The sequence below is a fragment of the Haemorhous mexicanus genome, chromosome 24 (genome assembly GCF_027477595.1).
Source record: "Haemorhous mexicanus isolate bHaeMex1 chromosome 24, bHaeMex1.pri, whole genome shotgun sequence".
Taxonomy (NCBI): domain Eukaryota; kingdom Metazoa; phylum Chordata; class Aves; order Passeriformes; family Fringillidae; genus Haemorhous; species Haemorhous mexicanus.
In genome coordinates this window covers 2,235,970-2,261,321 of record NC_082364.1, presented here as the reverse complement: position 1 = coordinate 2,261,321, position 25,352 = coordinate 2,235,970, and the positions used below count along the sequence as shown (strand labels likewise).

General features: G+C 42.0%; 1 protein-coding gene across 9 annotated transcripts in view; it reads left to right on the top strand.

Moving 5' to 3' along the window:
• Nucleotides 1-24,369, top strand: part of ZBTB44 (zinc finger and BTB domain containing 44) — a 38,114-nt gene extending 13,745 nt beyond the window's left edge. For 2 of the 9 annotated variants that reach the window (XM_059867344.1, XM_059867345.1), the window contains exons 2-6: nt 3,878-4,947; nt 8,583-8,667; nt 13,530-13,693; nt 16,821-17,121; nt 19,159-24,369. In XM_059867344.1, the coding sequence (XP_059723327.1) occupies nt 3,930-4,947; nt 8,583-8,667; nt 13,530-13,693; nt 16,821-17,121; nt 19,159-19,441 (1,851 nt within the window). In that variant the 5' untranslated portion in view covers nt 3,878-3,929 and the 3' untranslated portion in view covers nt 19,442-24,369. The remainder of the gene's footprint in view (nt 1-3,877; nt 4,948-8,582; nt 8,668-13,529; nt 13,694-16,820; nt 17,122-19,158) is intronic. The other 7 variants (XR_009489377.1, XR_009489378.1, XR_009489379.1 and 4 more) reach the window with 7 other exon arrangements.
• Nucleotides 24,370-25,352: the final 983 nt, after the last annotated feature.

Here is a 25,352-nt window from a genome sequence, read left to right as displayed (position 1 = left end):
GTGTCCAAGGAGTGATGAGCATTAAAAATAAATAATTACATTAAAAAACCAACCAATGATCTACGCCATGGGCTCCCATCACTGTTGGATGAATGTATCTGAGGGCTTGGTGAGCACCAGGGTGGGAATTTCCTAATCGTTTTGAGGAGTTATGTGGCTGTAAAGTGGTACAAAGTCTGTTGGTTTCAGTCTTCAGAAAAAGCTGGTGTTTTCATGCTGTGAATTGCCACGGATCAGGATAGGGAGGTTAAAGGTAGGGTGGTGGTTTTGTGGTGCTAAAAATGACTTTAGTTTTGAAATTATGTGACTAAGTGAGAAACTGAATTCAAACAGCTTCGTGAGTTTGATTCACTGACTCTTCTAAAATATTATTGTAGATACCATGTTTCAAACCCAATCACATTAGGCAGCAGGTGAATAAGGAGCTAAATTTTGTGTACATGGAAGTAAATAGGTCACATAAGCAATATTTTTGAATTCCAATATAATTTCTTTTCCATTCACAGTTTCATTACATTTTAACATTACACTTACAGTGTACAGTTTCATCTTTGCTGTTTCTAAGCTCAGAAACTTGACACCTGTTGAATCCCAAAACAGTGTATGTGCTGTGGTAGCTGTTGCTAAAATGTGCATTTCAGTAGCCTTGAAACAGTGAGAATGAGCTGAGTCACTCCAAACTACTTAAAGGTCAGGTCTTCATTTGTGCTCCTAGGTGTTAAAAAAAAAAGTGACTAATTTTCAAATGAATTGTACAAAACGTTTGGTTCAGTAGCACTTCCCTTCAGACTGCTTTTGGCTAAGAGTGGACAAAATTGTCCTTGCTCTGGAAGCCCTGAAGTGCTCACATTTGAATTCTCACCTTGTTCAGGGATGAATGCTGTGATGGTGATTGCTCACATGTTTCCAGGGCAGGAATACATGCTGGAAAAACCATTCTCTCCAACTGTAAATGTCTGTGTCAAAGTTAAATACGGACTGAAGTGTCCCACTGTGAATATTTTTAAAACCTGTGAAAGTGTCTGAATTTCACTGTGTTTCTCTGGAGGTTTGAAATGTGTTGTGGGCCAGGGTGTGAGTGTGTGCCTGGGGAATGGGAGGAGGAGCCCCACTCTCTGTGATACCATCCCTGCTCCCTGCCTAGAGAATGGTTTGTGGCTCCAAAATTAACAGCTTTTCCAGCTCCAGCCCACTTACCACTTAGTTGAGGTGTGCACCTTGCTGTCCCCACCCCAGCACTCCCAAGGGCGTGGGTATATTTAGTTCTTGGATGTGGCATCCAAGAGCTGCTGTCAGGGACTCAGACTGGGAAATCAGACCTGCCAAAGTGCTATTTTGAACTGGTGATAATACACAGATGATGGACTTGGGCTGGAGCTGTAATGTTGCAGCCCTTTACCCTCTCAGGTCACTGTGAATTGAGTGCAGCTATAAAAGTGCCTTGTGCCACTGAAAGATTGGAAAGAGGGTTGAACCATTGGATAACCTGGCTGTGCTTTAGCACGCTCATCTTTTCATGTGGAAAATACTTTCAGACTGTTTAAATTACCTTCTGAAAATATTTGATGTTTTTACTACATCGTTAACTGTAAGGAACTGATATTTTTCCCCCTCCTCGGCCTGGCCCTTTGGATTTTTCTGAAAATACCATTTGTGCATGCTCCTTGTTCACACTGAGGCCTGGGTGGGAGCCACTTGTTTGAATGGAGGTGTCAGTGCAGTGAGGGTGAAAGTCATTTTACAGAAGTGATTTAACAGAGCAATATCCCACATTCGTGGCAGGAACACTGCTCCTGTATAAATTTAAATCAATTTATTGCACATCACTGACTTCCGCTATTTTATTTTAAATTCTGTAACCAGATCAAGGTCAAGGAAGCAAAAGATGAAAGGAGAAGGGGAAAGGAAGCCAGAAGAGGGGAGGGGCAGCAGGACAAGGAATGATTTAGAGCAGGGCAGCAGAATTGAGGTCTCACTTTGGGGCTGGAGGGCTGAGCATCCCCTGTTCAGAAGAACAGACAGGAAAATGGCCTTGTCTTTTGGGCCTGCAGGAGCTGGGAGGGTTGCTCTGAGATCTTTCTCCTAGTTTATAATGATGTATTGGTACTATTTCTAAATACCAAATTATTCCATGGCTAGTCCTTGTGAATGTGTTGTTCCTGTACTTCTGCTCGTGGGCTTCTGATGTGCCAAGGAACAGCTGCAGCAACCAGGATTTCAGAAGGAAGGGGATCCAAAGGCCATTTCTGAATATGCTGTTACAAGATTTTGCTGTAGTGTGTTGGTCTGAGATCAATGAAATATGTTTTTCATTTGATTCATGCTGGAGAACAAAGAGTCTGGATATTCAGATGCCTCTTGAGGTCGATCTGTTTTCTTTCAGTGAAGGGAATGTTTTGCTTGTGCTTAACTTCTTCCTCTGCACCAGTGTGAAATTTCATTTTAAACCCAAATGGCCCTTACAGTTTCCCCCAGACTTACATATATATTATCAGGTGTTAGTTAATCTGTTCTCTTGAACAGTTAGGGTTCCTCTGTCTGCAAGGGTTTGAGTATCAAAAGTGAAAACCCAGGAACAAGAAGCAGCCAAGTGTCAATGTCTGTAGAACCAGGTGGGCTGTGACAGCTGTTGTTTCCATGTGTCACGTTTGGGGTAAGTTGTTCCACACTTGCAGTTGCTCTGTGAAGCTCCACGTGAGCCATTTGCAAGCATGGAATGTTTTTTACGTGGAAGGGAAAGAAGGATGATGTGCAGAAGCTGGCTGACTCCAGGAATGAATCAAACACAATAATGCTGTTGATGTTTAAGCAGTGAGATAATTCTGTATCTTGTTAATTGTATGAAGCATCTGCAACACAGAAAGCTTCCATGGAGGCTTGGAAGGGGCTTAAGCAGGTGAAACACTGTGGTTTATGTTCCATTCACAGTGAAATGTTTCTGAAATTTTTGGGGAAATCCAGGGGTCAAACATTCTCATGAAGACCTTGCACAAAACAAAAGCATTTGCTCCCACATGGAGAGAATTGGTCCCATGAAGGCAGGTTTGTGTTTTCCAGGAGAAAGAAGTTGCCCTCCTTGTTTTATTTATCACATACATAAAATCAGTTTATGTCTATTTGATTTAAACTTAAACTTTCCTTTGAGGTTTATATTGCATTGTGTTTGTGAAGGAATTTTCAATAACTTCTGATCCTAGTTTAAAACTATTAAAAGCAGCTTTAGGTAATCAATACCTGCACTACAGCAGGAAATCAGACCTATTGGCAACTGTTGTTTTATGTTTACTAGTTTGAACTCTGGCCTCTGAAAATTCATGCTGTAGTTTTTCTAAAGCTTTTCTGGTATTAAAGACCTTCCCTAGGAGATTTGCTTACTCCTGCACGCTTGTTGTTGACTCAGCCTGACTTTTCTGTTTAAAAGAAACCTTCAATAGTCTGTCAGTTTAAGAACGATGAACAATGGTTTTCTGGGCCCAGAAAATAAAAATACAGGTTTCTATACACATAACAGTTTAAAAAATGCTTTATTTTTAGTATTACAAGCATTTATTTTAACTGTGTTGGGAATTTGGGTTTGAGTGGGTATAGCAGGAGTGTGGAGAGATAGAGGGAGAGATACCCCTGTAGGTACAGGGAGCTATAGATACATAGATGTATGGAAGATGGTAGGGATAGATTGCAAATAATTTAATCTGTGATTATGAAAATTGCAAGTAACTGCACTTCTGTGGAGTTAGTCCCTTGTACAGTCTGGATCCTAGAGAAACTTGGCCTTAGAGGATTCAGATGAATTTTCTTCGTACAGAGTCTTACAATCACGAATCCACTTGGCTTTTGCTTTCAGAGATGGAAATGACAGTTTTCCTCTTTATTTCAGGATACCTTTGATCTGTCATATGTGGGAAGAACGCTAAGAGAGCCATCTAAAAATGGGTGTTAAAACATTCACTCATAACTCCCCTGCTCACAGTCAGGAGATGCTGGGGAAGCTGAACATGCTCCGGAATGACGGCCACTTCTGCGACATCACCATCCGCGTCCAGGACAAGATCTTCAGGGCACACAAGGTGGTTCTGGCAGCCTGCAGCGACTTCTTCCGCTCCAAACTCGTTGGCCAAGCAGAGGACGAGAGCAAGAGCGTGTTGGACCTGCACCATGTGACAGTGACAGGGTTCATCCCCCTGCTGGAGTACGCGTACACAGCCACGCTGTCCATCAACACCGAGAACATCATCGACGTGCTGGCCGCCGCCAGCTACATGCAGATGTTCAGCGTGGCCAGCACGTGCTCGGAATTCATGAAGTCCAGCATTTTATGGAATACACCCAACAGCCAGCAGGAGAAGGTGCTGGATGCAGGACAGGAGAGCAGTGCAAACTGCAATTTCACCTCCCGGGACGGCAGCCTGTCTCCCGTCTCCTCCGAGTGCAGCGTGGTGGAAAGAACCATTCCCGTTTGCCGGGAGTCTCGGAGGAAGCGCAAAAGCTACATCGTCATGTCTCCCGAGAGCCCCCTCAAGTGTAACACACAAACCAGCTCCCCCCAAGTGCTCAATCCTTCCACTTCCTACCCAGAGTCCAGAAATCAGCCCGTGGACTCGTCCTTAGCCTTTCCCTGGACTTTTCCTTTTGGAATTGATAGAAGACTTCAGTCAGAAAAGGTGAAGCAGGCGGAGAACTCTAGGACTTTGGAAATGCCTGGGCCCTCCGAGTCCAGCAGGAGGATGGCAGATTATGTGACTTGTGAGAGCACCAAAGGCAGCTCTCCCCTGGTGATCGAGGAGGACGTGCGAGTCAAGGTGGAAAGGCTGAGTGACGAGGAGGTTCACGAGGAGGTGTCGCAGCCCGTGAGCGCATCCCAGAGCTCCCTGAGCGACCAGCAGACGGTCCCGGGGAGCGAGCAAGTGCAGGAGGATCTCCTGATCAGCCCTCAGTCTTCATCTATAGGTATGGCCATTTCTGCAGTTACATATCCCACCTGGCACCTGAGCACTGGGGATTTCATTGGAGGAAGTCTGCCTCCTGGGTGTGGAGCTTTACTTTGGTGAAACTCCATGCTTTACTTTGGTGAAACTCCATGCTTTACTTTGGTGAAACTCCCTTTTTCCCCCCTGATTTTTGAAATATTACACATAAACTTGGAGTTCTTTAAATAACTTTGCAAAAGGCAGCTGAGAATGGTGAGCCTGTGGTAACCCTCTTTATTCAGCAGAGGTTGATAACTCCTTTTTACCTCTACTTTCCTGACTGGGGAAACTAAATTCTGCTTTCATTAGTGCCAAAAGGCACGATCTCAGCTGAGCTGCAGCATCAGATTTGAAAAGCCTGTGCCTGCAGCCACAAAGGGTTAGAATAGTGCTTTGCATCAGGCATCAAATCTCATATAATCGTGACAGAGAGCCTTTGTAAGAGGATTTGCAAAATAAGTGGTGAAACACTGTCATCTTAATGCCCCAGACAAAAATAAAACCACACAGTCATAATATTGAGAATCTTTCCATTTCTGTGGGATTTGATTCTCAAGTTGCTTCTTCAAATGCTGCTGGTTGCTGAGAGAAATCTTTTTTCCATGAAAGACATTTTGAAACCAGTTTTGGGATCTTATAGCAGGCTGTTCTTTATTAAGACCTAATACTTAAAGGTTACTGGAACAATCCCTTTTTCCCTCTGCATTGAAGGCTTTTAGTAAATCAGAAGATAGAGCTTTTGCAATATTTCTAATTTAATTATCAAAATTTTGCCCAAGTCAGCTATTTTACTCTCAAGTGCCTTGAGCTGTGCTCAGCAGAGTTTGTTTACTGAAAGATTTTTAATAACTCCTGTTCTGTTTGAAGACTGTAAGAATGGCAGATGCACTGCTCTGCTTCATTCAAATGATGTGTATGTGAAAGGCTGCCCCCATTAAGGAATTAAGTAAACTCCAGCATAGTAAAGATTTGCCTTGCAGTCTGCATTATTTGTTTGCTTTGGTCAGTGCAACACTGTGACATCCCTGGAGAAAGTGAGATCAGGCTGACCCTCCAGAACTGCAACACACATTCAGTGCCAAGCTATTCACTAAAAAGAAATGAAAATATTTCCCATCTATGCCATCCTTTGCTGTTGGATTGTTCTCCAGTTTGGATAGCTCACGTGTTGATATTTTAGATTGTAATGCTTTTTCCAAATGAAAATGTTTTCTTTATTGGAGACAAGGATGTTTGCCTTTGCAAACAGACTTCTAGTTTAACTCTAAATCTTTAAATGTAGTTTGCCAAAATATTGCACAAATTAAAAACTAAAAGAAACTATTTGTTTGCTGGGGAGTCACCAGGAAAAGAGGTCCTTGCTCAAAAGCAGGATTTGTTTGACTCAGGTTTAACTCATTGCAGTCAGAACTGAAAGACTTTGCCAGGGCCACGTGGTAAGAGAGGCAAATTATTTCATCAAAGTAATTATATCATCACAGAAAAATAGAACAAGAAGCAGTAATGATTAGGGAATGTTAAAAATAGCTTATCAAGTGATATATATCATAAATATATAAATGAATATCACACCAAGGCAGCTTAAAGAACAAACTTGGTGCAAACCCCAGGCCCCAGATGAGTAGTTTTGTGTGCATGGGGTAGAAAATCTCAGGCTTTAGTGATTATAATTTTTAAACTTAAATATCTGTTATTGCTGTTAGTACAGCATGTCCTGCCTTAAAACAGCTGCAGAGAGAAGAAAAATGTGCCAGGGCAAAATCTTTAAAGTACAAATCTGCTCTTTGTCTTTGAATATGTTTGAATTAATATTTAGTGGTTTTGGCATAATAACCATCCTCAGAATGGTTTTTATTCATGTTTTGCTATAAAGGGAAACAGTGTTCTTGCTTTTTAGCACAGCTATGATGCAGCACACTTTGTAGCTAGAAAGCACTTTTTACCTCCCCAAAATGCATTACTTTATGCAGTAATGTAAGAGTAGTAAAAGGAGGCAGCAAGATATGGTAAAGTACAGCTTTTTCTCCCCTGAACATATTTTCCTCATATAATTGCATATATTTATCTCAGTGTTTTACAGTGCATTTACAAAAGCATTCTTGCCTCTCTCTGATACTGCAAAAAGCTCTTATTCACTCTTTGGGAAATTTATGAATTGGTCATTTGAAATTTATTATATTTGGAAGCACTTTATAATGCGGACGGAGATGTGGAGCAGGGACTTGATAAATAAATCATTATGGTTACAAAACAGCTGTGTCTGAGAAGATACTCTCATAACTCATTAGCACTTCTGGCCTTTGAGAGGTGAAGGCAGAAATTAAACCTAAGAGCAGTTGGGCTTATTTTTCAGTAAACTGTCATTTAAGTATTTCATGAGAAAGAAGGATAAATCAAAATGGATTAATTTTTGTACTTTATAGATTACTTAGCTGATGAATTTCCCAAGTATAGTTGGTCACCTCTTAACAAAATCAAACATTTTTATTTTACTAATTGTGAAGCTGCCAGAGATGCAGTTTTCCTCTTGTCACTGGCCCCATAACATGGCATCACATTAAGACAAAAATCTCTCACTTCAGGAAAGATCTCTCATTCTTTTTGACAGAATATGCACATTTTCTGCTTCACCTTCCCCAGTTTGTTCCTTCTCTTTGGTTTTCCATTTTCTCTGACGCTTGCCAGTGTACACCTAATTCTGCTTGATTTTCCTGGTGAGCTTTAGGGTCCCCAAATTCAGGTTGCTCCTCTCTTAGAAAGCAGAATTATTTCACCCCAGCAGCAAGAGGAGCTCATAGTGCTGTCCTGCACTTTGCTTGTCCTCGAGGTGGAGGTGTAGGGAGAGAAATCTCCTTCCCCACCTCATGTCCCACGGATTCAGTGGGGCACATCCAGGGGCTGCTTGACCAAACTCTGGTGCTGATGAGAGATGAGCAGCAGCCCCATCAGTGAATGAAGCTGTGGGTTTGCTTTAGTGCTGCATTTCCTTGGATTCTGTTCCCGAAGGCCCTTGAGCTACATTTGCCCCAGTGCTGGTGAACTGAGCAGAGCTCTGCAGTGCTTTTGTTTGTACATTTCTCTAACAAATGGGTGTTTGGTCTCTTTTGTGTTGCATTTCTGATTTCCCAGAGGCCTCTTCCTGTCTCAGCTGCTTATCAATAAATGAAGACATTATCAGTTAATATATTTGTGGAAGATTTGGACCACAAAAGCCATTTAGTGTAGCAGGTTTGAACTCCTTATTGCTCAGGAAGTCTTGAAAATTTGACAAAATAGTCCCTTTAGGTGAATGTAACATTTCTGCTTTTCAATGCTAGTATTGGATGTGTTTTGAAAACTGGCTGTATTTAACAATTCCATTTTCTAGGTGTACCAAATTTGTGCCCTTATGGAATTGTCAGTTTACTGGGTAATCTGTGCAGAGAGAGGCTGATCTGGTGCAAGTTGCTTCTGGGTGTTCTAAATGACTTTCCCAAGGCACTTTTATTATCTTATCACCCAGGTATCAGTGTCTATCAGAGATTTGGGAAAGCAAGCTTGATGTGTATTTACCTGCCCCCCAACCCTTCTTGAACAGTTATTTGCATTAAATTGCCCTTTTTTTTCTTTGCCTAGGCTCAATAGATGAGGGGGTTACAGAGGGATTGCCCACACTCCAGAGCACCTCTGGCACTAACGCTCACGCAGACGATGACGATCGGTATGTACCACCCTGGTGTGCAAAGTGTTCTGCACCAAGTGCTGTGCTGTCATTAACCTCCCCAGCCTTAATCCCACAATGTTTAGTTGTTCCTACATCAAGTTCTGTGTGTTGATCAAAGTACAATCAGTGCCTGGAGGGGCAGATGCTTTAGAAGAATGTAGGTGATGAAAGTCAGAATCTGCTTACTCGGTGCTTTTTGTTTCCTATTTATTTCCAGGCAGCACTGGTGAAGAAAGATAGTCCTGGCTTTGCTGTTTCTTCATCATTGCTCTGTGTTAATAAATTTTAATTAAACCTCTGTGTGAAACATGCATACTGAAGCAACCAACTGAAAACAAGGCCTAGCCCTGACTTCAACAGACCTCACTACTGCGAGCCCCAGGAGAAGCAGAGCAGCCTTAAATCTCTTCCCCCAAACTTTCTGCCTGTAGTTCTTACCAAGATGCTGTGTGGCACTTGCTGTAAATATTTAGCAGGCTTTTGCTGTGCTGAGCTTAGTGATTTATTGAGGGAATCCCTTATAAGGGAAGGTTGGCAGAGAAAACCAAACTAAACTGGGTCTGTTTGGTCAAAGAGACATCATGGTTCTGTTAGAGCCAGTCAGGTACCCCCCCATGGCACACAGGGCTGCTCTCAGCTCCTCTGACTTCCAGTTCTGAGCTCTCCCCTCTCTCAGCACATTTTTCCAAACTGGTTTTTGCAGGGGTTTGTAAGACAAGTGGGTCTGAGGAAGGAGTGTGAACCTTTGGAAGTTGTTGCAGAAATTGTGTCAAGAGAAGCTCCCTATAGGGGTAATAACCAAAAGCTGCATTTTCATAGCTCATAAAATCTTTCCTGTCATTTCCATCTAAAATCTGTCCCACTTCCCTTAAAAAGGAAAAATAACTGCTTAGATAAGACTTTTTGGGTGACATGGAAGATTTTATCTATCTGCTAACAAACCTGAGTATAAAAATAACACCCAGCACTTAAGGGTTGAATTAATAGTAGGAGTACATGTTGCACTTGAACTAATCCAGGCTTTGAAACCTGTAATTCTGAAGTCAAGTGGCACACATATTTTCAGCAGTGGATTATTTCAGAAATTTCCTATAAAACTGCAGAGCTTCAGCACAAATTGCATAGAAAATTCAAAAAATAAAGAATTCTTTAAACACACTGAAAATTCCCACTCAAAGATCTCTTACATGCAGAGAAGGAAAGAATATTTACCTTAGTTTATGCCCCAGTTTGAAAATAATTAGTCTCAGAGTGACAGATCAGGAAAATAAACTAGAATTTGCACCTTGTTTCAATAGCTCCAAGTGAACTGAGAGTCATGGGGATTTTAGACTCCAGAGCTACCAGGTGATTTATTTTAGAAATTCAGATGAAACTGTCAAGAATGTTCTGATTCCAAGAACCAGTTAAATGTTTAAAATGGTGCTTCCAAGACCTGAGCAGTTTCCTTTCAGGGGTGTGTGTGTGTATTTGTCTTGTCAGTGCTTTCAAATACACTGGGACAGCCCTTCAAGCAGGACTTAAATTCCCATTTCCAGCATGGGATGGACACAGCAGCCAGTAAATATGGCCTGTTGTTCACTGTGCAGCAATTTGGGCACACAGTTCTGGGGGCATAAGAATTCTGAATAAAGTAAAACATGTTTATTTAGCTGAATCAGAAAAAAAACAATCAGTACATTGTACAGGTGGAGAAAATTTCCCTCCCAAACTGTTTGGATCTTTCATGCACCTTTAACTCCATATTGTACATTTCTTTATTACTAGAAATTCTCAAAATGTCAAAATCAGTTGTGTGTGCCCAGTGCAAATTAACATTGCAAAATGTATGTTGTAATAAGCATTTCTTATATGAATAAATGTAATATATTACATTTCTATCTCTAAAACAAAGCAAAAGACCAGTCCCTCTAAAGCTCTCTCAACATTACATCCATGTCACTGTGGGAGGAATCATAAACATTTCCAAAACTAAGATGTCTTATCTCCTGAGTTTCTGTCTTAAATAATTAACATCATTAATTTGGCCTCCTGCATAATCAGTGTTTCATAAACAGTAGGTCACATGTAATTGTTGTCAGCTTAATAGGCACACGGGAGTCTGTTAAGTATTAAAATTACTGTTCCAGTGAAGTCTCATCTCTTCTTTCTCTGCTATTTCACATTTGCATTGTTACTTTTCTAATCCTGCCTGCTTTAACAGTTGGTCTCTGTATCAGTTTGTGGCTGCACTTTAAAAGGAGTTGCTCAGTTATAAAAGTTATGAAAATACTCTCCGATCCAATAGAATGAGAACCTCTGCTTCTCTAAAATAATAGTTATTTGCAAATAATGAACATTTCCAGGTTCTCTGGCATTTTGGCATTCATGTTTGTCAGAGTTTGTTCTGCATAGTTAAATATGTAAATAATCTCAGGGTGAAAAGAAGAAAAAGTGCAAGTAGGATATTTCAGTGATAATATTTGAAACCTCTCTCTCTATGTAGCTGGTGCAGAAGTTCTTGGAGATGCCAGACAGATCTCAGCTGTAAAATGCCATATTGATCACAAATTGCAAGTCGTGAAAAATTAAGTAAATGTGAGCGAAGAAAAGCAGGGGAGAGAAAATCTAATAATGTTTCAAATATAATCTCTTCATGGTGCTAAGTTATGTCACCAAATAGGTATTTCACCCTGCTGGCAGTGTGAGCATGGGAAAAGACAAGCCAGGCACTGATAGCTGAAAGCCTCTGATTCCCAGTGGATCTGCTTTAATCAGCCCTCCTCACCATGAAAGATGGATGAATTAAAAAAACAGACTTTAATTTCAATTTCTTCTATGGAGCTGTGCCCATAGCACTTCTCCAGTGGAGGAGGTGGCACCAGCACAGGCTTGGAGGGTGAGTGAGCCCAAGAGAGCTGGAAACAAAAGGAGAGCTCTGGCTCCTGCCTGCTGCCCTACTTTGAGTGTCTCCTGAGGAAGCTCCAGGAGCACAACGTGCCTGTGCCTCCTCACAGTCCCCTAACACAGGAGAGAGGGAGGCAGCACCTAAGGAACATGGCAGAACATGAAATTCTTTGTTGTCACAAACCCCAAATGTTATTCTTATTTGAGCACACTACATGTATAAAAAAGGAGGCGGAATGCCAGAGTTGGTCAGGAATTTGGTTAGAAAAATCAGAACCTGTGTTTAAAATACTCTCACTTATTTCAAAAAGCCTCAGTTGACATGTTTTAGACCCCAAAATGGCAAAGAGCTCCATTCTGCCAGGCCCAGGACAGGAGCTAGTGACTTTGCTCTTGCAAATATTCCCTTTATCACAGATCAACAAGTCTGTCAAATTTCTGTTTTCCACAGCTCTGAGACCCTACTGTGTATAAAAAGTCAAGGACAAGAAAACTTCTTCTTTAGTGCAAATCTTCCTCCAGTGCCATGTGAGGTCAGAAATCCTTAGGGTTTTACAGACTGAGTGATACTAAACTCCTACAGGAAACCCTTTAATCTTGTGTGTATCAAGAGGTACCTGGTGCTCTCTCTCCAGACAAATTTTATAACTGGAAGTTAGGCTGCTGAGAATTCTGTGCTCAGAATTCAGATACCCCCTGTCCTCACAGTTGTAGTGACATCCATTTCCAGAGAAAAGAGAGTTGAGTTGATTTTAAAGAGATGATCCTAGTTCTTGCCCTCCTGTGCTGAACTGCTTTGTGAATTTTTGTATGATGCCTAGGAAAATGTATTTGTGCAAAGAGCATGTTTCATTTGTGTGAGTGTTAGAAACCCCCAAATCCAGCATAACCCTGAAGCCAGCCCTCTGGGCCTGAGGGGGAAGCAGAGCAGCAGAAGGATTTCCTCAGTTAGGAGAACTTTCTGACTGTGAGGAGACACCATTGCATCTTTTCTGAGGGCATTTCAGACATTTCAGTTTAGTAGAGCTGAAGTTGCAATGTGCTGGCCATGGAATGAACAGTCAGGGTCAGAGCAGTTCCCTGCTGCCAGTGATGGCTGACCTTTCAGCAGGCTGGGAGCAGCTGAAATGGCAATTTCACCAAAAATACAGACTTAGTGCTCAGGGAAGGGAACCCCCAGGTAAGCACAAACCATGTTTGTACCAAGCAGATCTGTTCCTATTTCACTGTGCCCTTTAGCAAGTTCCTTGCCAGAGGACCTGGATTAGAGCACTGTAGTTCCCTTAAACAGTTTGCAGCTGGAGGCTATGGAGGAGCAATTAGTCAGTTTTAAATAAATTACTTTGAAAGTTAAATTGTTCCTCATTGCAGTTCATGTGCTGTTCTTTAAACACAGCACTGGAGCTCTGCTCATGGAGCTCTTTGAATCAGACCAGGAGCAAGTATTGCTGCATTAGATTAATATTTTAAACTTAGAAATACGCAGTTGTAGATACTAGTGTTTGTTGATGGAGCTTGGATTGAGATGAAAAATTAATTTGCTTTAATTTCATTTGTAAACATCACTGAAGCTGCAAAATACTCCTTTGCTCTTCATTTGCTCAGCTCTATAAACTCTTCCTCAGGGACTGTTTAGTGATTGCAAGTCATCGATGTGCTGGAGAAAATGCCCACGCCTGGAAAATAACGTTCAGTTCAGTTTGCAGTTGTGCTCAGGCCCAAAGAAACAGAATTCTGAGCTTATTCCCTGGGTGTGCTCAGATGTGCAGAGTCAGTGACTGTAAGATTTCAGGTGCAGATCAGACACATTGCTACAGACCCAGAGATTTCCAGAATAAAAGAGATTTCAGCAGAAATGTGATGTGCCGGTCTCTTCTCCCACAAAAGCCCTCAAGGTTCAGATTTTTGCAGACGAGGCTTCTTGGGTCACTTCTCTGGCTGGTTTTGTAAATGAGTGCCTTTTTTCTTTGTAGTCTGGAGAACGTTCAGTATCCCTACCAGCTCTACATTGCTCCTTCCACCAGCAGCACAGAGCGGCCCAGCCCCAACGGCCCCGACAGACCCTTCCAGTGTCCCACGTGCGGGGTGCGCTTCACCCGCATCCAGAACCTGAAACAGCACATGCTCATCCACTCAGGTAAGAGACAGCCCTGCTCCCCCAGCTCCTGACTCACAGCCTCACTCTGCAGCAATTGTAATAGTGCAGCTTTTCCACTCACCTGCCAAGTGCTTGAGAGTTGATTTCAGAAGGACTGGGTAGAGGTTGTTGTTGGATGCTTGTTTTGATCCCTGGAGGCTGACTGATAGTTGTGCTCGTGGATAATCAGCATTTGTGTGGACTGAAAAAAACCTGATTGCCTGGAACTCATCAGGATAAGTAATTTTCCTGAAAAAGATCTGAGATGAAATAAAGTATACTTGGCCCTTTTCTTGCACTAAAGAAGTAGATTGAAATTCTTCCTCTGCCATATTGCAATTCTCTGCTGTGTTTCAGAGGAGACTTGCAGCCATAAGAAAATATTATCTGTCTGTGTCCTTGCATTGAAGGAGGTTGTATGCCTTTGGATCTCAGACTGTTTGGAAGGATTGCAGGACAACTGAATTGGTTTGATTATCAGTTTAGCTCCTGCAGGTAGCACAGGCAGCCAAAGGTTTATGGGAATTCCTCCTCTGGGTCTGGGTCCCCAAATTCATTTGGATTTCTAACCAAGCATGAACTCCCCAATGTCTTTGCTATTGGTGTTTTCAAGACTTGTCAGCATTATGTGGCAATAACATTGACATTTGGGGGAATAAAGGGAATATTGAAGGGTTATTGCACTTGGGCACTAAGTCTCATGGTTTAGCATCTCCTGGTTTGAGTCTGACTTACCTGCACACAGAGGCTGAACCATTCTGGCACAGAGCAGCCACAACTGACAAGGTGCAGTTTTTTCCCTGTCAACAATTATTTCTCGAATCCTTTCACGCAAAATAACCAGATATGTGTTTAATACTTGAAAAAGCAAATTCTGTGGGCCTATCAGGTGCAAAATGATCCCAAGCCTGTTGTTAAAATCTGACAGCAAAGCATCTCTGGTCCACCTGTCAACTGACAACCCCTGGGTAAAGTTGGGAGAGCTTTGAATAGCTGGTTTAGAATAATTAACATGCAAAAGAACTCTCAAAGCTTGTAAATGTTGAAAGTGTTTTCACATGAGTAAAATGGGTAAAGAGATTTCCCTCAAACTACCAGAGGAAATAGGTGCCCTTGGACACTAGGAAGGCATGAAAAGTTTGAGCTCCACCAGACTATATTCCAGTTTATTAACTTGTTTTCACATGCTTAACAGGGCATTGCAGTGTAACCTTAACTACAGCTTTCTCTGTCTAAAAGCCCTCAATTAAAAGTTCACCTCCTGCTTTGAAAGTAAGGAAAGCAGAGTGAAAGACTGGGGGAATTAGCAGCCAGGGCTGATGCACATTCAGCCTTTTGAGAAAATCTTTTCTATTCCTTGACAGCCCTATTATGAATAGAGCTCCATATTCCAGATTCTTAGCCTCATGTTTGGATTTTCCCACTTTCTGGAGTTCAGACTTCTTATTAAATCCTAAGGTTTTGGTGACTCAGACTTTTATCTTGTAATAGTTCTGTTTGTGTGATTACACACTCAGCCACTGCAACATGTTGCAGAGCTCGCATGTTTTAGGGTAAGAATGAAAAATGAGTTAGGAACTGAATTTCTAGAATTAATACAAGAAAAAAATTTCTAAATTGATACAAGAAAAAAATGAGAAGCATGAAGCTCAACTGTTTGAGAGAGCTGTCTTGTCATGCAAAGTTGCCGAAAATTCTTGTGCAGCAAGGTTCCCACGCAATATAAAGGCTCCTACTGCCCCTTTTATCACCATTCCTGCTGCATTACAGGGGCGTCCCTGGGCACAGTCCCCTTGCCAGAACACTTCTCTGAGGCCAAAGGCAGCCAGAAAAAAACACTGCAATTAAGGGTAGGCTGATAATTGCATTGTTGGGAACCAGTCTGGCACAAGAATCTGCCGAGATCAAAGGAGTTCAAAGGCACTGGAGATGGCTGCAGCATCAGGTCCTCGTGGGCTGTGCCTGGGTGTTGCTGGTTGGGGGCTGTGTACAAATCACAGAGGGGACAGGACTGTTGGGGAATGTGCTTTGAGCTGTTTTGTTTTTTAGCATTGGTCTCATTACATGGTTATGACAATGGGAAGATGCTATCAGCTCTAATCACAGTTCTGCTGCCTCTGAAGCCTGCCTTTTGCAGCTTTCCCAAAACCCTCTGATTTTATAAATTCCCACACCTGGGGATCTTTAATCCATGGGGGCTTGAGCTCGTTTAAAGCGTGGGGAAGGAGCCTCGGGACAGGTCACAGCCATGAGTGTTGGGAAGGATGAAAGTTTGACAAGAAAGTCTCACAGGTATGTGTGTGCTTGGCAGAAAGATTTTTAAATGTAGAGTCTGATGAAGGAATAGAGATGGAAGCAAGTTTTGATATAGAAGAAAAGAATTGCTGAGCCAGTCTGACTGGATAACCAAGGAGGCAAAGGGTGTGTTAGTGAGAAGGGGTTTTTATGGCTTAGAGCAAAGGATAAACCCACCCCAAACAAGAAGATGTTTTTGCCAAGCAGGAAGAGAGCACAGGCAAACAAGGCAGCAAATGTGGCAAGGAGAAAAAAGGGCTCAGAATTTTCCACTGCAAGAAAACTGAGTAACAAGTTCTAGGTTAAACTGCAATGTACTGACTGTGAGTGACTGGAGAATGGTAACATGAACATGGTAATTACAGCAGTTATGATAGGCTATAGGTAAAAGTTAAGGTATAGATTGGTTCTACTGTATTAAGATGCCCAGCAAAGAAAAGTATAGAATGCAATGTAACCAAAACCAAAGGGTCTCCAGGCCTGCCTGCAGCTGGAGCTGACAGCTCTGTCCCCCACTACCCTGGACTGCTGCAACATCTTGGATGTAATAAACTGCATTTTGCATACAATAAGCTGCACTTTGGATACAATAAACTGCATTATGGAGAGCCACCTGGAGTCCCCCATCCCTCATTTCAGCTCTTACACATGAGATTTCCTGGAGGTTGTTACTGAGGGAGTGCAGCTCTGCTCTAATTGTTTCTGCCTTTTTAAAGTTAACAGAGACTCTCATCCTGGAGCAGGGCTTTGCTGTGAGCACCTAGAGCTGCTGTCCCTGTGGGGAGGGCTCTGTGTTCCAGAGGTGAAGGTGTTTGTGCTCTCTCTCCCACAGGCATTAAACCCTTTCAGTGTGACCGCTGTGGGAAAAAGTTCACCCGAGCTTACTCGCTCAAGATGCATCGCCTGAAGCACGAAGGTAAACGCTGTTTCCGGTGCCAGATATGTAGTGCCACTTTCACTTCCTTCGGGGAATATAAACACCACATGCGGGTTTCCCGGCACATTATCCGCAAGCCTCGGATTTACGAGTGCAAAACATGCGGCGCCATGTTCACCAACTCTGGAAATTTAATCGTTCACCTGAGGAGCTTGAACCATGAAGCGTCAGAGCTAGCAAACTACTTCCAGAGCAGGTGAGGTGCACAGCAAAAACCTAACAGGGAAACTTGCTTTTTTCTTTTTTTTTCTTTTTTTCTTTTTTTTCTTTTTTTTCTTTTTTTTTTTTCCTTAGATCATCATTTCCTGCTTTCAGGGCAGCCTGCTGTGCCTCTCATCAGGTTGCCAGCTAATTCCAGGCAGATTGATTCCTGCTCCACTCTCTGTTGTATCTGATCTGTCTTACAGCATGGGAGCTATATAGGAGGCTACTGAAGAATCCAGTGATATGCAGAGGCTGGTTCTGGGTTACTTAATTTCTCTTTTCAGTAGTACCTATGGCCAGGCCAATGGTGTGAAGCCACAGTGTTCTGTCCTACAGTATTGGTGATTTGATATTGATTTGCTTTTCAAAATCACTTTCATAGGGCACAGGCTTCCTACTTCATTTTAAGTGCTTGCTTAACACTGTGGAAAGATTGCATGACTCCAGACCTTTTCCCTTCTCATTTTCTAGATAACATTACTAAATGATTAGACTAATAGGTTTGGAAATAGTAAGGGCCACTTGGACATTTTTTATCAGGGCACAAAAGACTTGGCATATCTCACAAATGCACTGCTAAAGACTATTAAAAGAGTTCTGAGGTATCAGATGAGCACTGTGTTCTCTCATTGATATAAATGTAATTGTTGGAATTTGAGATAGAAAATACAAAAGTTGGATGAGAGAAATAGAAGACAGGAAGATCTTCCAGCTCTTAAATCTACAGAGAGAGTGCAGCTTGGTGTGTGTAAGTCATCTGCCTTCAGCCATGCAAAAAGATGTGTTCTGAATGTTACAGCATCACAGTCCCACCCCTCCTGATTTCCAGACATTCTTCTTCTTCCCATAAAAACATTTGAGTATTTTGATCTATTTGATTAACTCAGAAGTGACGTAGGATGAAAAAGATTGAAAAACAAAGCAGGAAAGCCAGTTGCTGTTCTTTCAGCAGAATATTGTTTAAAAGTACAAGTGCATCATATCTGTGGGCTTACACAGTTCTTGTTCTTGGCTCTTGTGCCAGAACTGGAGCAAACACTCTGCAGGGTGATGCCCTGGTTGTGGTAAGCACTGCATTGTTGTCAGCAAATTAAAGTCATATTAAAGGGTGTGATTTTAGTTGCCTGTAGCCCTTCCTTCAGTCTGATTTGACAAACATGAGGTTTAGCAGAGCTGGCTGTGAGTTTGGGTTGGAGCAGTGAATGCTTCTGTCATTTAAGGATTTCTTTTAACTGAGGCATTGCCAGGTGAACCAAAGCATACAGACGTGCATATATGTGATACATGTATATACTTGTCTCAAGTACAAACTTCACGTCTGGTGCTGAAAACATCCAAAGAAATTTATTTCCATTGTGTCCTCATGCTCTGAAAATACAACTGGAGCATTTGGTAAGTTTTCTTTGGATCCACCAGCCCTCAGCTGTTAAGAGTGCATAGCACAAGAGTTGTCCAGGAAGGATCAAAAGGGGAAGGAAATGCAATTCCATACTTTTCTTGGGAGTGTGATACGTGTCAGGATCACACCCCCAGTGCAGCTGGAGCTCCCTCTCCCTTCAGCTGCCTCACCTGTGCCCCTGGTTCCAGCCTGCCCACTCAGAGGGAAGTCCTGCTGCTGCTCTGGGGCATGCTGTACCTCAGACATGGGAAGGGCAACATTTTGCCAGTGCTGAACTCATTTTTGTTTCTATTTTTAAAGCCTGAGTGCTCCCTTTTTTTCAATGAGGTTTTCAGTGCCAAATGTGTTCCAGACATTAACTTTGATTCTCATCAAGGTGATACAATCTAATAATAAGAAGTTGCTGTGTAGGAAATACAGCTGTGAAATAGATGCCATTGAATGAATTCTGTGTGTGTGGAAATGAGAACCAGGTTATGGTGCTTAGTGGAGAGTGTCAGTGCCATGATCTTGGCCAATGTGAAATGAGTACCTTTGTTCTCTGTCAATGCAGTGTGTAGCTTGTGTGATGGAGCTGATACCAAGGTGTGAGAAATGACATTTCTCTTCTGTCCTTTACCCCTCTTCCAGTGACTTCCTAGTACCGGACTACTTAAACCAGGAGCAAGAGGAGACCCTCGGGCAGTATGAGCTAGGGGAGCATGGCTTTGAGAGCAACTCTTCTGTCCAAATGCCTGTCATTTCACAGGTGTCGTCAACTCAGAATTGTGAAAGCACTTTCCCCTTGGGGTCTCTGGGTGGGTTGGCAGAGAAGGAAGAAGATGTGCCAGAGCAGCCAAAGACTAACCCCACTGCTGAGGCAGCCGCGGGTGACCCTCCCAAACCGGAGCTGTCATCTATTACTATCGAATAATCCATGGTTTGGTTTCATTTTTGTTCTTTGGAAAGTGCCTGTGTTTGGTCCTGTACATTTTAATTTAATTTTTTTTAACGAAAAGTGGGGAGATTTTCCCCTTTTTACTTTGTAAGCTACGCTTTAAACTGAAAACTGCAACAGATGTTACATTATTTTTCATGACTGAATGATCACTTCTGTGAAAATATTTAAGACTGATTGCACAAAAAAAGATCTTGTCAGAACATCATGGAAGCTGTGACATACTTCTAAAGAAGAACAACTGATTCAGATCACTTTAACTATTCCTTCTCCCACAGTTAGAGCAGTTCATTAAGTTTCTCTTGCTTCTGCAGGCCCTCTGGTTAAGGGAAAGAAATCAGAGGAAACCTTTTTCAAATGATAAACAAAAGGATGCATTGGAAACCATGACTGAACAGTTTTGACTAGTTTTGAGTGGATGCTTTAATCTTCTGCATAAAGGAGTGACACTTCCTATATGTGCCTGCTGTTTTTCAAAGCCCTTACTGTGCCCTGTGCTTGGAAATGGTGAGCGGTTTTGAAAGGAACAGTCACACACTTCTTCAAAACACACCATCCCTGTCCAGCCCAGATGAATGCCAGGTATTCCTACTTCTTCTATTCCAGTCCTTTTAGAAACTGCTTGATCAAATAGCCTGAACACATCTGCCCAGCTGAGGCTAGGTATGGAGAGTCTGAAGGTGCACCAGGAATTGGGAATGATGGAGAAGTGTTCAGCCATGCAAGCCTGACAAGTATCTCCTGACTGTACCTGTCTGTAGGTGGGCAACCACAAAGGCAAATGAAGGTTTTCCCAGCTGAAATTCTTAACCCATGGCCAGATTATTTGCAGTTCTGATCATTGCCCCCTCACATACACACTCTGTTTTTACTAATCTGAGAGCTAGCTAGAGGGAGTTTACAGATTGGAAAAAAATAAGCTCTTTTGTGCATTATTGCACATTTTTTTGTTTATACATATGTATGTATAGTTTCAGAGATTTTTTACTAGCCTGTTTTGGATAAAACAAGCAATTTATTCTCTCTAAGGACAACTTTCTAACCAACAGGGGGTTGTTTTCAAAAAGCCTATAGAGCAATGATGAATTGTTCCTGTTTCAAAACACTTTAAATCCTTGCCAACTCGGTTTATTAAAGGCCATTACTCCAGCTACACACACAGCTCAAGCAAGCAATAAACTGAAATATTTGCAATTTCATTTTTCCATATTTAGAAAAAGCTACGAATGGAGGGTGTGGGATTTTCAGAGCAGTGAGTCTTGTTTGGTCGAGGCTGTTTGGGCTCAAGTACTGCTTTGAAACCTAAATTAGGAAGTACATTAGGAGATTTGTGATTTCTCTTACAGCTTCTGAAGTTAACTCAGTGTTTGATGCCAAATGCCCACGGCCTACAGATGATGTGCTGAGTGAGTAGGTATTGCTTGATCTCAGTATTCCAAAGGCAAGATATACTCCCTTACTTTGGAGTCTTGTTTTTTTTGTAAATTGCTCTTTTCTGTTATTTTCCGGATTTGTTTTATGCAAACATGAGGAGGAAATGAAACCAATAGAGAAAGGTTGCTCCTGAAGAAACAGAAGACACAAAAGTCGTATTATATTGCACATCAATTTGTATTCAGTCAGCCTAGGCAGCTCTGATACTCCCTGAGACTGAGTTCTTTCTATTAATAGCCAGCTTTTGTAAGGAAAAAAGTTTATTGACCTTTGGAAAGTGTTTAAAGGGTTTCAGTGACTTCAACAATTTTTCTCTTTTTAGGTTAAACCCACATATTTTAGTTAAATAGAGGGAAAACAGTTGGCATTTAAGTACTTTCCAAGTTGCTGGAATGAGGTTTCTCCACCAGATCCAAAGGGTGTTTTAGAAACATGCTGCAAAGAAGTTCTGTGCTGCAATTCAGGCTTGATTATATCTACCTTTGTGAGGCTTCTTAAAAGGGCTTGAAGGAGAAATGCTTTTTCTGGGCTGCTCTACTGTGAAATAGCCCAGGGCCTGCTGATGAGCTGCATTTAGAGAGCATTTCTCTCCCATTTCCGATTTCTCTGAGAAGCCAGTGAGACAAGACAATGCCTTTTGCTGAGCTTTTTTCTGAACTAGAGGGCTACAACGCTGAGCTCACATCCAGCGTTTTCTCTCTTTCCTGACGTGTTCCACAGGTAAATGAGAGTCCTTTGTGATTCCAGTTCTGAACAGTGCTTCACCCACACCACATCTCCTGACTGCAGAGATGGAATAATCAAAGGTGCCCAGGTGTGAGGAGGAGGACATAATCTGATCATTAAAATCTGATCATTTCCATCCCTGGAGTATTTTGCTAGAGTTCATTGGTGAGAAGGTACAAATACACCATAGACATACCTGGATATCGGATTTTTAAGACTTAAAATTTTGAGTCAGAAGGCAAATTGCTTTCAGAATACCAAAGAGAAAGGGGAAAGTTACAAAGACTTTGCAGCTCTGATCTGTTCTTCCTTGAAAAGAAATAAGGATCATTAACAAGGCAAGGCCTGGGGTTCATCATTCATTGCATTGTGTGTTGCACGTTACCTGTTCAGCCTCCTAATCTCTGGGTGACATCTTAATTTAGTTCTCACTTTTTCAATCTGGTTTAACTGGAGGAAGAATAGAGTTCTTGGAGGATTTTGTTAGGTTGGTTTAAGGTTGGGTTTACTTGTTAATTTTCCTGTCTGTAATTGTTTCTTGTTAATATCTCTTTTCTCCATAGAAATGAATACAGTTTAAATGCAAACACCTTTTTATTACTCCTCCCTAACTTGTTGGAAGTGTTCAGTTCTTTGAAGTGCTGGTGTTCTTCACAAGAGAGATGTAAAAACACAGGACATCTTAAAACAATTTATGTTGCTAATGTGCTTGGATTCCAAACAGAGCAAGAGAGATAACTAACATAGAAAAAATTTGCCTTAAACTACACTTGGGATTGAACCTAAAACATCAATTCCTTTCAGTACATTATCAGAGGGTTTTGAATTCTGGGATGCATTTTCTTATTTCTTCTTAGCTTTTGTTCCCTCCCTCCCAAAAAAATCCATTATTTAGTATGCATTTCTATCTCTGCTTGACAGGGGTGGGGGTTGATGTGGTTCAGCCCTCCTGCTGCAAGCAGAGAGAGCCCAAGTGGTGTTCCCACAGCTGGAGTTCAGTTGTCAGGCTCGCAGAGACCACGGTCAAGTCTCTCATACTGAGAGATCAGTAGACTCGGGTATTGAAATTGCTTCTGGGTTCACATGGATTCTGAGTCTAAAAGATGTGAATTTAAACTTTTTTAAAAAGTAATAGCTGCCAATGCAGTCAAATATATTTTATAAGACTATGATCCCTATATGTCCCCTGAGGGATGGAATTTTATTGTTTTTAAGCTATGGTTTAAGGTTTTATATGAGGGCTTCAGGCACTTCTTGGTCGCTGGTTCCAGCCTGCAGCCCCGGGTGTGGGAGCGCTGGGGTGAGTGCTGGTCTCTCTCAGAGACAAACCAGGAAGCATTTCATATGCAAATCCAGCAGGAGCTTTGTGCACCCTGCAGGGATGAGAGAATTCAGATGGAGGAGCACCTGCTGCTCCTACATCCATTGCAACTTCCACACCATCAGAATATGGAAAGTAGCTGATTTTCATTCAGGCCGCTCACGTTCCAGTTTTGCTCACAAGGTGAAATCCTGTTTTGGAGGGTTCTCATCTCCAACTGTAGACATAGTAAATCCCATAGCATCGTGATGGCAGGTAAGAGGGTTCAAGACAGTACCTCACCACATCAGAGGTACCTGGTAAATAGAGTGGGTTCCAAGTGTTTGAGGAAATGTACCAGAAAAGAAACAACTGTGAATTTTTTTAGTGCAGCAGTGCTTACTGCTCTGGATTTTCGTTCACTCCGTGCGTGCTAGCGCAGTAACTCCGTGTCCCACAGGTCTCAGCTACAAATCTGGTTGCACTAAAAAAATAAAGGGGAATCTGGTGCTGCCAGCCTGTGTGGCAACTGTACCTACAGTCTTCCTGAGGGTTGCTGAAGTCCCCAGAAGAGTGATTTTGTTTCACCATTCGTTTAGCTGATGCATGCTTTTGATATTCTGACCTGTAACCCTGGCTACACCGAGTCCTTGGACAGCTTCCTTGCTCTGTTCTGCAGTGCCTCCACTCGAGGTGCTGCCCCTGGTGAAACCCCAGAGAGGGAAAAGTAGAAGCTGGAGGAAAAAAAATGTGAATTAAATTATTGTTGGGCTTCTTTGTGCATTTTAGTAACAGTGAAACCCCCTTAACTGTGCCAGTCTCCAGTCACCAGCCGTATATCCAGTCATCATCTCATCTCAGTACAGCTTCTCTTGTTGATGCTGGCCACAGCTAGATTACTTGGCATGTTTATTGACCTAACAGAATTGGTTTTGGGTTTTGGTTTTGTTTTTTAATGTATACGATGTTTAAATACACTTCACATTTTCTATAATACTATCTGGCTATTAGTATTTTTCAGGAACCATAGTTCTTGGTGGCTATATATATTTTTGTGACTTTTTTTGTAAACTAAGTGCCGTTTCAACGTTACAATCATTTTTAGAGTTATTGTAATCAATGTGAATATTATGTTTTTTCAAATCTGTTCTGAGCCTGTAGTGTTTGCTTTGTGATCATATGTGTAATGTATATATTCTGTATAGTTACATTGTATTGAAATACTAGCTTGTTTGATATAAGAAAAGTATGTATTGGGTACCTTTTTGCTAGCCTGGTTGTTTAATCTTTAAAAAAAAAGTTCCAAAATACAAAAAAAAAAAAATCTCCAAACTGGTCCCATTATAGGTCAAAATTAAGGGGGGAGAAAAACTAGTTTTGAGTGTCTTTGGATAGAAATATGAAGTTAAGATTTTTCATTAAAATATTAATGTTTTATGGAGTATATCTTTGCTTTGTGTGGTTATTTAACTCTGGCAGTGTTTGCCTTGCAGTACAACAGAGTAACCTGGACCTTCAGTGAGAAGGTGCAGCTCTGTGCCTTGAGCTACATTCTCTTCCAGCTTTGCTTACAACTAGTCCCAAAAGAGCTGATGTGAGAACTCGCTGGTGCTGAAGCTGTCACTGGGAGGAAGGTAGTTTAGAACAAAATTAACATTAATAAATGGTACACATTTCTGTTTCATTTTCCTTTGTATATTAAGATTGGCTTCTGTTCATGTTCTCTTTAGAACTCATTCTGCAAAAGTTCTGGGGCCAACTTTCCACAGGTGATGTTGATGGAAAGCCAAGGGGGAGCCTAATCAAATTAGCCAAAGCAGAAGGTGTGTAAGAGTACAGTGGGCAGTCATTGTAGTGGCAGCTGTGAGCTTCAGAGTAGTCATGAAACAGCCCAGAGTGGGGGACTGAAAATCCATCTCTGCTGTCTCTACAAACCTTGCAATTAAAATCACTTTCCTCCCACAGCCCCACCTGTGTGAGTGAGCTGCAACCCTGGCTGGATCAACACCTACCTTGGGAAATGGCAGGTTGGTGAGTGCTTGGCTGAAAGGCTAACTCTGCCCTGCACCAGCTAAACAAGCAGGCTGGGGGGATTTGTACACCAGCTGCCAAACTGTGCTCAGTGTCTGACACAGGAGTGAGACACAAAATGGAAAAGCTCTCCCTGGTGCAGAGTAGCTGGAGCCACCATGAACATGGGGAGGGCTTGAGAGTTTCTAAATCCAGGTTCTCCTTTCACTGAGGAGTGTGAATAGGGAGGTGTCTGAACCTGAGCATAATTGGAAGAGAGAGTTCCTCTGGTGAGGGCCCTGGAGAGGATGCAGTGTGACAGAGGCTTGGCTCTCCCATGAAAGCAAAACTTGCAGTTCTTTGAAGCCAGCTTGCATTTGGAGTCTGAGGTAAATTCTGGCTGACTGCAAAGGCACA